Below are 13,384 nucleotides of genomic sequence, written 5' to 3'. Positions count from 1 at the left end.
TTTTGGGACAAGATCATGTGACTAATCGAACATACATGTACTATGCTTTGTTCTAGTATGACTCACTGAACTGGTTATTTATTGTGCTAGTTCATAGCAGCAGCATCCTGCAAGTAGGCATGTCACATAACTTTTGACAGTTATTCCAACTGAGCCAACTAGTTGTCACAATCTCTATATGCTGAATGCTTAATGGAGAAGCAGTGACTACAAAATAAGTGTGTATGTGACTCATTCGGGGATCAAGGAGGTGACTAAATGTCCATAAAAAAGTTCTGACTAGTTATACATTTTTCTTGTTTATTCTGTGGGGAAAAATTATTTTACATTCGCCAAGTTTTGATTAAATATCTTTTTCTGCATGGTCAAATATGTATTTTTCAGCTTGCTCACTAAAGGCTTGCATGTTGAAAATCTCTAGATTTTACCATCTCAAGTTGAGAAAAAAAATAAACCACTCCTACATGCGGGAGAACCTATATTTAATTGAAAAATATTTGGTATAAACTATATAACATGATACAGAGTACTGTTGAAATAATGAAATAGCTATATTACTTTATCCAAGGTTTTGTCAAAAGGGAGATAACTACACTGAACATTTCTATTTTTAGGTCAGAAGATGTCTACCTGATATTTTATTAGCAGCTATGAATATTTTACACAGTAGCTACAAAAATGCTAAGTAAGTTATTAACATAAGCAAATAGAGCATGTGAAATGTATTAGAATTAATTATCACCTTGTTTCTACAGCTGGGCAGTGATATATAATTTTTAATGAGAAACAACATAAAAATAAAACTGTAGATAGGGGCATAATAATATATTTTTTTAGTCTTTGCATCTGCTTTTTTTCTGCATGCCAATCACTTATTAGGTTTTAAAGAGTAATCAAGGGAACCAAGGTTCTAGCGGAAATAAAGAGAAAGTAGTCTAGGGACAAAGACCAAACATGGAAAACAGACATACACAACAAAGAACATTCAGTAACTAAAATAATACATACAAAGTCACAAAAACAAATGAGCAACTAACTGTGACACAATGAACAAATCAGTTTTCATGGTGCAGATGGATACACCATAACAATCCAGGAGTTCATGATGTGAACCATAGGACTTCTGTAGTGATGACTTCAGTCGCATCATAACATTTAAGTTTGCATTAAAGTTTCTTGGTTTTATATGAAGATTTGAGGCTATCTATGCCTTGAAATGATCTTGTTAAAGTATTAATATGACCGTCATGATAGAAAATTATGTTGCTTATTTTCTGTCATGTTGCGGCAATGCATCTTTCTCAACCACATGGTTTACAGGGTACTCTATACACCTGTGCAAAATTAAGGAATTAGCTTATTAGATTTATGGTAAACAGCTGTCCAAAATTACTTTTAAGAGTAGGAGGTCCTGGACTTTTCCAAGGTTCAAATCAGTTGCCCACATGAGGATAACCAAAACTCCTTAATGAAGTGTCAATGAGTATGATTAAAGGTACAGAGTCAGGTAAATGAAATTTCAAAGATATAAGGTCAGAAATTTGACCTGGGATCTCCACTAACTTGATTCTAAGTTTAAGCTAACCCAAATAACAGAAATTAGGTCATATGTCCTGAAAATTTGAACTTATTTAAATCATGACTTGAACGTGGGTGCAAATTTTGTCATTTCATGAATGCAGAAAGTGTTCAGAGGGTGCAAAGGCTTTTAATGCATAGATGCCAACCTTGACAGTTTTTTTCACATTTTTACAAATTTCGTAAAGAAGATATGGTCTTACAGTCAGCAGTCTAATTTTTACAGATTGTTTCCTGTCTGAACCATTCCTGGTTTCGAAAATGTATTTTAATCGTTTAGGCACTTGGCAGATACCATTGAAATAAGCACTATGGGGATCATACATTGCATTCGGGTTTCATAAATATCATTGATCTTGGTTAAGATGAGTCTTAATGTTTTCGAATAGTGAACAAAACTATGGCTTTGTTTTTTGTAAAAATTTCAATTTTCATGATGGTTACTGAAAAAATTGCCAAATTACTGACTTTTTTTACTGATTGTATCGAAATAGGGGTTGGCATCTATGTTAACTTCATCTTGAACACATTTCTTGCTGCAATAGAAGGAGTTGAAATTCACTTGTAAATACATGTATGTAGTTAAAATATTTAATTTGCTTTATCATACTCTTCCAGAAATACTGCATCTCAGAGTCCTTTTTCAAGTCGTCTTGGAAGAGCTGATGATGGAGGCAAAGAATCTGTATGTGTTTGTAGATTATGTTGCAATTTCTTAGACTTTCATTTTAACTCACTCATTATTGCAGGGCTATATTGCAATCACCTTTTCTGTCTATTAGTCTGGAACAGCATCTGTAGGAGGCAATACTCCTATTTTGATATATTGCTTTTGCATGGTGATTTATGCCTTGTCTCTCCTTTCCAGGTTTATCATTAATCTACTTTTCATGGTAGGACTAGGTTGAGTGGGAGTTTTTTTAGATCCTTGTAATATACAACATCTTGTTATGTGAAAATTTTGACTGCAAAACATCAAAAGAACTTTGATTTTAGTGTGTAGATCAGCATTAGTCCTCTCCATTATAAAATTCAGATTTGACTTGCCAAAAATATTCACTTAGATTTAACTCTATTTCTTAAATGATAGATTATCACACCACCCAAGTTTGACTATAGAACATAATGTATTTAAGTGTTAGATTTTGTAAGAATCAGGCAAAATGGGAGAAATCAGAAACAACATGCATGTCAAAAACCCACCAATCTGACAATACAATTTCACTCTAAGATGATTTCTTTATTTGTAAACACTATTATACATGTATGAAGTCTGCATCAGTAGATTTGCTAAAAAAATTTCAATAGAATGTTAGAAAAATGAGATTTTTGATAGAGCTATCTGCCCTTGAAAAGTTCATTTTCCGTCTATTTCAATGAAATTATAACTCATTTTACCAAAATGATATGGAAAATTTTGTCTTATTTCCTTGATTCTGATGGTGCAAATAGTCAAATTAAACTTTCAAATTTGTAGGTTATTTTCATACCATGTTTAACTCACTGCCTGACTTTACAGAGACTAACACTTTTAAAAATCTTTTGGACTACCACTAATTTAAATGATGTTAAATTTAATATCATTTAGAAAGATATTTATCTTGATCTCAAGTAATATTAATACAAATTTGCATTATATATATATATATTATATTTTTAAAGTAAAAAATGCTAACTGATACAAAAAAGAAAAACAATGCGACATAAAAACCACTACTCGGTGGTTAGAAATGTCCCTAATAAGATTTTGATCTCAAATGTTTCATAAATCAGAATTCTGACATTTCAGTATTTTGGGAAATAATTAAGGCCAAATTAGAATACATGTGTGTTTCTTATTTCATCAAAATAAAAGTTAGGTAGAGTAGTTTGGCAAAGTACTTTATTTTTATCAAAACTTTTTATACAGTTGCAATAAATTGTTGTAATATAATAATATCATGCTGTTGTCGTCTGCATATATTTAATGTCTGGAATATAGCTGGAGTATGAGATTATACCATTACTCCAAAGGAAAGCTGGGGTTGATTTTGGGTGTTGTGACCCAAACTGCTGAGGAATAAGGGACTAAAAAGGGGGAACAACACAAATATTTTCATGATGTTTGGGCTGTAACTTGACTATTAGTGAATGAATCTCTTTTGTACTTGTATCAAAAGGTGCTATACCACCCAAGGAGGGTTCAGGAATTAGGAGCCGTTGGACAAGTACTTGACTATAACTATATTTTGCTTGAACAACGTGTCCATACTTGCCCTAGGGATCAACCTCTGCATTGTTATTAAAGCAGAAAACAAATGAAAGTCCTAGTATATCCTGGTTATGTATTATTTTATGCCAATAAAATGTTTGGTATAAAAAACAGAACCATTGTCAGAAAACTGAAAACACACAGATATTCTACTTTGGTCCAAACAATATGTTGAATAATCCATTGTCAGTATGTGTTTTAAAAATATAGCAATAGAAATCTGATAATGAAAACATTGTAGTGATTTCCTTGATTAGTCATTGAATTTACAAGCTTCACATTTACATATTTTTTTTCAGTACTTAAATGTGATAAGAGGTCAGGCAAGAGCTCTGATAATGTTTGCAGGCATGTTGCCTTACAGATTGCCAGGAGATACTAATGCTAGACTGGTGCAAATTGAAGTTCTTATGAACTGACACTATTGTGTGGGCATTGGTGGTCTTGTGAATTAAATCAGTGCTTTGAATTGTGGTATATTATCTATTTAATTCAATACTGGTGCAAAAAATCAAAGTTTCATGAACTATTATATCTTAAGGCATACAATTATTAAAAAAAAATTGTGCAAAATTGAAATTCTTCATTCACTAAAAACTAGGATTGCCATTTCAATGGTTACTGTTGATGCAATATCAGCAGTAGATTTTACAAAAGATGGTTGGGTTGATGGGGCGTTAGGTCACAAATTTATGTTTATTTTACTTTATTTTATTTTACAGTCATCAAACTACAGTGAAACTAAACACCCTTTTGGACTTTTGAAGATGTTCATTTTTAGAGGTGTTTGTTATACCAAGATTAAAAATACATTTAAATCAATATAAATCGATGATAAAATGTCTGGTTTAGACAGGTTTTTGGATTCAGTAGTCATTTTAGACAGGTTTCACTGTAGTGTCCTAGTTTTTTTTCTTCCATAGCAGCACTAAAATTGATACACCACAAATTTTAATGATAAAAACTTACAATTCTGAATTTAATATGTTTGAAGAGATTTTTTTTTATTCTGCAATTATTTGAAAATGCAAATTTACAGTAATAAATGCACACAACAGTATCTGAACTTACAGTATAACTAATTTCTCATAAAACAATGCTATGTGTAATGATAGAAAATATTTTTCCATAGTTGTTGTCATAAAAACATATGTCATCTTTTGTTCATCATGTTGCAACAGAAACAATAAAATATCAATTAAAGAATGTTATAGTTCTTATTCATATAAGCAAAGGTAAGTTGAAATCCACAAAATAGACTAAAATACAGTAAAATGAAAAAAACATTAAGGTAAACCCCAATGAAGCCAAAACATTTTTGACTTTATATGACAAATATGTTGTCATACCAGCAGACAAAGCCCAAAACAACATTGTTTTTGTTCAAATAGTGGAGAAACCATAGATCCTTGCTATCCTCTTATGATCTGTCTACTAAAGACAATTATAATCTACCAACATAATTGTACTGGACTCCTAAACTCCACAATAATCCATACAAACAACGCTACAAAACTGAATCTGCAAAATGTACCAGCAAACCTCTTTCAAAACTTTTAACTTCTTTACTCATAGCTGTCAAAGAGGGTCTCCAGTCCTACTGTGACACGTTACTCCAGTAGTTGTATTTATTCAATGTGAATCCTGAAAAATTCTAAAGATCTTCTAGAAACTCTCAATTCAAGATATACAATAGCATTAAATCCTATGATTTTTCTAACACTTTTTATTTCTATTGTCCATACACATTTAAAATCCTTTTTTACTGTACTGAAAGAGACAACCCCACTAGGGTGAAAAATGTCAGCTCAAGGCCACCCATGGGTCTTCAATGAATGAAGACAGGCAGCATCTGACCCCAAAACAACATTATATGCAGGTGCAGCAAAATTGTTTCTCCCATATACTCCAGGAACAATAAGAAGACTGAAAGTGAAAACAAAACTAGACATACAGAGGACAGAAATTCCTGAGTGTGGATTATATATAATCCTTTATTTTGTTTAGAGTAAAATGAAAGTTATTGAAGTCGGATATAAAAACTCTCCGGAAAGAGATTACCTTGTTTTGGTATATATAGTTAAAAAGCATGCACTCTGAAAATAGGTTAAGTCATTTGGACATTGAACCCTATGTTAAAAAGTATGACTTTCTTAGTGTTTGATGGAATAAGATAAAGTTACCTGTTTCCTGAATGACAACTAATTCAGTCATTGATTAAAACAATATTTGAAAATAATACCATGTGAATCTAGTCCTTTAGCAAAGATTTGTTACAGAGGAGTGGTTATAATTGAAAACAAAGCACATGAACCACAAGAATTTCAATTTTTTTACTTTTTTTCTATAGATGTGAGCTCCCTTTCGATTTTTATAAATTTTCGATATATGGGACATTATTCGTACAATTGGGCGATTTTTTTAGGGTTTATTTTTAGCTCCAAAACACTGAGGATGGTATATATTTTGATAAATTGTTTATTGATGTCAGCTCCTTTTTGATTTTCATAGTATACTTTTGAAGTTTTTGGGATTTTTTCCATAAAAAGGGGGTATTTCATACTTTACATAAGTACTTGCACCCATTTTCATGAAATTTTAGTAAATAGTTAAATATATTTTTATTTTTAAGCTCGCTTTTGATCTTTATAATTAAAGATTTTCCATGTTCAAGTTATGGTATTTTGTTCATGAAAAAATGTGGGGGTCCATAATTGCATTTTGACTTTCCAGCAATTTTCATAAAAAAAAACTGTGTTAGATTGATTATTTTTTTATTATAAATGTGAGTTCCCTTTCAATTCATATATATTTTGCATTTTGAGAAATGTGACCTTTTCGACCCGTCGGCTCCTGCGTATGGAGTGTTCATATCACAACTCATACGTTATGCCAGAGCTTGCCGAAACTACACAGACTTTTTGTATCGCTAGAACTCTAACAAATAGGCTTCTGGAACAGAGTTATGTTGCTACAAGATTGAAGTCATCACTACAGAAGTTTTATGGCCGTTATCATGAACTCGTGGATCGTTATGGTGTATCCATCAGCACCATGAAAACTGATTTATTCAACGGGACATAGTTTTCCTTCCCTCGTTTGTCTACCCCGGACTTGACTTTTTATGAGCAACTCGGCGGGTGTTTCTAGCAAAGCAGAGGACGCTTACCTTACCGGTGCACCTGGTCCATGCTCCCAGTTTTTAGTGGAGTCCGAGTTGCTCATTTACTTTTGTTACTTTGTATGTATGATTTTAGTTACTTTATGTTCTTTGTTGTGTATGTCTGTTTTCCATGTCTGGTCTTTGTCCCTGGATTACGTTCTTTTGATTACCGCTATAACCTTGGTTCCCTTGATTCCTCTTTCACACAAAAATTGTGCAATTTTCTGCTTTTGACTATACTCCCACTGGTTGCCATGACATTAAAAATTATTTATTTCCTTTGGCTTAGGCTTATAAAATATATCATACCCTCCAGACAAAAAATATTGTGATAGATAGCAATAACATTGTTCAACTGTCTGCTTGTCCCCCCTCCCCCCCCCCAAACACACCACCAAAAAAAATAAAATAAAAGGATCTGCCTATATTATTTATAATATTTATAATAAATAGATAGTTTTTTTTACAAATAATAAACATAAATGTCTTTAATATATGCATAAACACCAGGCAACTTATACAACTATAATGGTGGTGCATACAAATTGCGATAAGTATGTACTTATAATAGCGTATACAGCTGAAAAATGGATTAAGTTGGACGAAAAAAAAGTAGATGTCAAATTAGTCCACGTTAAGAGCTGTATACATTTATAAACACTGTGCAAAGTTTGAATAATATTTGTTTTTTTAGTTACATATTGCACTAACAAGGTTCCCCCTAAGCGTAACAAACGGGCGGACGGAGTAGTGCGGCTACTAGACCTTCACCTTTGGCGACGCAGGTAAAAATTGGGAATATCATTTAGTTTCGAAGCTTGGATATCAAAAACTTTATGCGATATGACTGCTAGCAGAAACAGTTATTTGCAATATACTTTGGTAAAATGTGCATGAAATATTCTTTTAATTGTCGATTTTTAACACTCTCCTTTTGAAGTTACTAGTTCTCGGAGAATTCGCGAGTTTAACTTAGAGGAAATTGATAATTTGAAATTGATTCCTACGAATGCAGTTGCACTGCCCACAATACACGGTCCACACATTCGTATGGTATGGAATATACGGAAGTGCATCCGCATCGGTGCACCCACCCCTGAAATAAAACCCCCAAAAATTATTGAGTTAAAAATTTATTGAATCATATCAAATTTTAATTGCCATATGTATTGTGACAAAACAAGTAAAAATTAACATTCATCATTTATTATTGGGGTTTAACGCCCGAGCAGCTATATTCGGGCGATGAACATGAAATGATGATGATGGGGATGAAATGAAACATGGATTGGGACACAAGGATAATAGGGTCGACAAATTTTGATTGCCACTAGAAAAAGGGAGGGATGGGTAGGGTCGGGCAATTTAGCCTCCTGTGGCGGAGCTCAAAGGTTCCTACTGCCATCGAATATAACAGCAGTGTTCTTTAACGTGCGAGGAAGGTGACATCTTTCCCAACACGGTGCACCACTATGGTTTGCGGTCAGGTTTTCCGTATTATAGCCTGACAACCCCAGCATGTAACACGCCAGTGGTACCCCATTCGACCACACAACCCAGTTGCTCTGTGGGCAGAGCGTCCTAGCCCCCGGCTAGGCGGGTTCTGATCACTATTTAGTCGCCTTTTACGACAAAGTTATCGCTGCTGCAGGCCTATTCTTTTGACACCGGGACCCGTGCGGGGCGTACAAACTAACAAAGTAATAATACTAATGCAAATACAATTAAGTAAATATTTAAGGGTTCCCTGCCCTCAGCACCCATGACTTCATAATTAAGAAACCTAGCCTATTTACTGTATACTTATGATGGCGTTGATGTATTTAATATACAACGAATTGATCATTTAATTTAAAAATAAGGTTCTAATATATGAGTTCTGTTGACATTCTAATAAGAAATGCTCTTCATCTTCTCATAAAGAAAATCATGACTGAAACGCGACTAAAACTTTTTTTTCTAAAATCAGCCATTATACCATTCATATCATTATGAAAAATGAGTTCCAGGCTATCATTTGCGCATTTTTGCCAGTTTTGCACGAGATCAACAATTTTTTTTCAAAAAGTAGTGATCCATCGTCCTGAAACCCTTCCCTTTGAAACCTTGAAACCGCCACTGAACCATTGCCTGTCAACTCAAAGTCAGTTATTTAAATCTAAAATTTTAGTTGCAGTCAAATTTTTATAAATGTGGTAAACAGTCACTCGATGGGTTACAACAGATCAGCAGAGGAAATCACCCACCCATGCACCGAGTCAAAGCTTAAAGTTCTTATTTGAGTCGTTTACTATTAACATGTGTTTTTCTTTATTTCCTATTACGGTATATGTTGCTTTTCGTTATTCCTGATTTTATAGAATGTTACATTTTATCTTGGATATAGCATAGTCAAGTACATTATTTGTTGCAAGATGCATTACAAATGTACTGAGTTAACTGTATGATGTAACTAAGTGATTGTAGTTGATAAGACTTTCACATTTTGAAATTTGTAACCTCTGAAAACGTTATTAATGTATTAGTGGACATGGTGCTGCTAAAAAGGCCACAAATATTGAAAATTACACCCCACCCCCAAGCCACTACCACCACTGAATTTTTCCTATAGATATAGCAGCCGGGAGCAGTATGACTGTTCAAGATTTACCTCTCTTTAATCATATTCTATAAGCAACTTATATTATATATGAATTATTAAGTACAAATGACATCTATTTAAGATTTTGGGTAATTTAAACGGGGTCAAGGCTCACTGTGACTAAATTCTGGGCCAATTGTCCATGCAATCATACAAACCAAAACAATGCTTGTATGAGTGATGAGTATATCTTTCCTGTGGACTTCTGAACTTGAACGATATATGATATCTATTTTTTTAGGAAAACTAAATTTATGATATCGGCTATCGCATTGTATTTAATTAAGTGTCAAGGTTGTTAAAAGTTTTACCAGATACATTCAAAATAAGGAGTTTGTGCATCTACTTCAGGTGGCCCTACATTATTGTTAAATTTTATAGTTATGATATGTATGTTGTAGCATATAGTTATGTAACGCAGTGATAAGTAGCTACACTGGAAGATCCACGGGGATTCCTGGGTCGGAACCCCCTTTTTGGTTTGAAACATCCCCTAAAATCCCAAAGATAATTTTCATACCTCAAAATATCAATAATTTTAGGGTCCTGGCTCTAAGGCAATATCTACTAATAAAAACAACCAAGTTAAAATTGAAAACTCTCACTTTTAGTCTGAAGTTCCCTATTTTTATTTGGGTATTGATTCAAATCAGCTTCCAAATACAGAATAAGAGGATATTCGGACTCTTTGATTGTATTACCGGTTTCTCGTAGTCCCTTCCGTTTGAAAAACTATAGCCACACCGTATATTGCGTGTACAAGAAATATTCAATGATGCGTACCAAGTTTCAAGGCTGACCGGTTGCCCTAAACGTTCGTGGAGAAAGACTGCCTGCTGAATTCACAATGCACAAAAAGAGACCCTGGTCTTCACAGAATACTGCACATACTACAGTTACCACGAAAAAAATATTTTTAAAGCCATTGATAGAGCCAGAAGTTTCTGGGATTGGCACCCCCCTCGTTGGAAAATTTTGTTAATTTCAAGCAAAATGAGCCAATAATAGCATGAAACCATCAAAATCTTTGGATCCGCCCTGTATATCTTATGTATCTCACAGGAGTTACCATGGGTTGCAATGGCCCCCAGAACATACATTTTTGCATATACTAACCTCTACTAAAATACATGATTAATGACAGACATTTACGCCAGCTTTGATTTTTGTGTGCGTATACGTTTATGCAACTTTAATATTTTTATGTGAAATTGGCGCATTTGAACTTTACATGTATTTTATAGTTCCGGGGAATATGTTATAATAGCAGCATCATCTAGTGTTCTTGAAAGTGTAGAGTGCGTTTAAGAAATCAAGGATTTCACAATACACTCTTTACTGAAGATGATCTTTGCTTTATCCAAGTGTTACCTGTCTCAAACAATTTTTGGAAATTATCGCATCAGCATAGATACCGTTTGGAATATCAATCGAAGCAAAAACCATATTATGAGTATTTTTTCCCCCAAAAAATCGCTCATTCGTAGACTCCCCTTTATTATTTGGATGGTAAAAAATGGGACTTCTGTTAAAATAAGGCATTTTTCACAAATTTCATACACTTTCTGTATAATAATAACAAAAACACGCAACTTCATTTAGTTTTATTTTTTAAAGTACTATTAAAGGTCTTATAAAACCAGATAGACGTTTTCAGATTCTAATCGAGACATATCGCTAATCCATTTATATCTTTTCTATATAGTTAGTCTACTATTGTTACAGTAGAGACATTTCTTTTCCTTAACTAGGTCAGCGAAAATCTATTTTAATACATTCGGAGTAGACTTAAAAACAGTGTATTTATGTTGGGATTTATAACGCAATAGGACTTTAACAATAATATATGCATTGCTAGTATTGAAGTTAGAAAAAATATATAAAAACATCTAATTTACGTCAGCTGGAGTTTCGTGCAAGTGCGCAGACAGACGAATGCGCAAATCAAAGTGATGGCGGGTCTGTGTATTTCGTCTCAGAAGTTAATGTCTGCACTATAAACAGGATATATGACCACTGAAAGGGGAATCGAGACTCTATGCATCATCCCGTTGGAGTGGGAGGGTCTCTGTTCACCTAGACATGCTCTTTTGTTTTGGTCTTTTTGGTAAGTAAAATATTTTAATCAATGGAATCGCACTTGTCTCAAGTTCCATGTGGACTTCCGGTCTGAGGTGCATTTACTTCCTGCGAATTTACACATAATTTTCTTTATTTTTCAGCATTACTTTTGTACAATACAGTTGTTGCTAACGGTAAGTACATTTGTGCATTTTTATTTCGTTCGACGTGCGCTGTCATTTTGTGTATTGGGTATGTTATTAACCGCAGACAGTCGGTAGTCTAATCGTTGTTTGATTAGTGAGTATCTCTTACGTAACGACTGACGGGGGGCAAAGTTTAGCAAGGTAGACAGCGTATTTATTCAAAGCACGAAAATTCTGTGCATAAATTATTGTATTGAAATTATGTTAAGTTGCATAGCACGAAAGACCAGGGTTTAAATGTGGAACCACCTCGTGTTTAAAGACAGCTGATTGTGTATTGAATACTCAGACAATGTCATTCTTTGCCAGACAATATTATGACACATGACCAAACTGTTACAATGTTAATTTTGTAGTTCCAAGTAAGGATGCGAGGGTTCAAATAAGTTATTTTAATAAAAAGAAAAAGTTCCAAGACCAAATTTTGTCTAGTCTTTGTTATATGATATATATGTACCAATAAAAGGAGTGAAGGAGTGGAGAAATCTTGTATTGAAAGTTAATGAATTAAACAAATTTACCACTTGTCTGATGTCTGAAACAGTTAAAAATTGTGTAGTAATTCTGAATTATTGACATTTTAATATGGACTTGGTGTTGGTATTTTTCTGCTTCAGATTTTTAAGGGATGTCTTATTTTAGGACAATTTACCATTTAGTGAGAACCCAAACAAAACAAATTTATAACTACATGCAGTTTTTCTCTTTTTATTTATTTATTTTTTTTTGGTGGGGGTGTGGATAACAACCTACATATTGGAAGGTATATTTGTACTCTATGCATGTATTTCTTCAGTAACCAGAACTAAGTTGATTTTGGATAATGTGAATTTCTACTTGAAGCTTTGAAAACGGGTGTTTCTAGTAACATTCCAAAGTAATAAAGCCAATGTATGGTTGTTTTCCAATCATTGTATCTAGAAAAATCTGCGTGATGAACCAATTCTAGTATCATGCTATGTTCTAAATAGTACTTGTTGACTAGCAGTAATTTAGAAGTTGTACAAATTGAAAGATTTTCAAGAAATATACTGTTAAAAATAAAGTATGGGGAAATTTGAGGTGAAAAAGTAAGGTTTCGCAGTTGAGAATAAAGATCCTGGAAACACCTGTGTTTGTATACATGCATACAAATCCGTTTTCAGTGATAAATTATATGAATCTGTAGTTATCATTTAGTCTTTGATCTTTAGTTGAAATACTCTCTGAATAGCCTTCTACAGATTGTAAAATACTGAGGTTGGTTATATCCCTACTTATAGATGTATGAACTTTTAAGATATACTTATATAAACAAAATGGACAAGGTTAATTTAAATGAATATTGCACATACATTTTTTCAACTAGTGGTCAGTTTGATAGGTCTACATTTACTTCAATGATACATGATGACCATTACATGCATGTACCTTGGATTTCTAATTGTGGTAAATTATCCTTTGTTTACGAGGAGATTATAAAAAATCAGTTTCAGTGATGAATA

The 13,384-nt window shown here is 33.3% G+C and overlaps 2 protein-coding genes across 4 annotated transcripts in view; both read left to right on the top strand.

Annotated features, from left to right (window-relative positions):
- The window catches only part of LOC148617308 (nuclear pore complex protein Nup93-like), a 39,173-nt gene extending 34,138 nt beyond the window's left edge, over positions 1 to 5,035 (top strand). Inside the window, exons 22-24 of the mRNA XM_088584926.1 lie at positions 615 to 685; positions 2,197 to 2,263; positions 4,129 to 5,035. Of these exons, the coding sequence (XP_088441052.1) occupies positions 615 to 685; positions 2,197 to 2,263; positions 4,129 to 4,248 (258 nt within the window). The 3' untranslated portion in view covers positions 4,249 to 5,035. The remainder of the gene's footprint in view (positions 1 to 614; positions 686 to 2,196; positions 2,264 to 4,128) is intronic.
- A 6,377-nt stretch (positions 5,036 to 11,412) lies between these two features.
- Positions 11,413 to 13,384, top strand: part of LOC148617307 (uncharacterized) — an 86,020-nt gene continuing 84,048 nt past the window's right edge. Inside the window, exons 1-2 of one of the 3 annotated variants that reach the window (XM_088584925.1) lie at positions 11,413 to 11,740; positions 11,856 to 11,888. In XM_088584925.1, coding sequence (XP_088441051.1) covers positions 11,716 to 11,740; positions 11,856 to 11,888 — 58 coding nt within the window. In that variant the 5' untranslated portion in view covers positions 11,413 to 11,715. The remainder of the gene's footprint in view (positions 11,741 to 11,855; positions 11,889 to 13,384) is intronic. The other 2 variants (XM_088584924.1, XM_088584923.1) reach the window with 2 other exon arrangements.

The sequence above is a fragment of the Perna viridis genome, chromosome 5 (assembly GCF_037379345.1).
Source record: "Perna viridis isolate PV_CMFRI_1.1 ecotype Kerala chromosome 5, ASM3737934v1, whole genome shotgun sequence".
Taxonomy (NCBI): Eukaryota; Metazoa; Mollusca; class Bivalvia; order Mytilida; family Mytilidae; genus Perna; species Perna viridis.
This window is presented reverse-complemented; position numbering and strand designations above follow the sequence as displayed.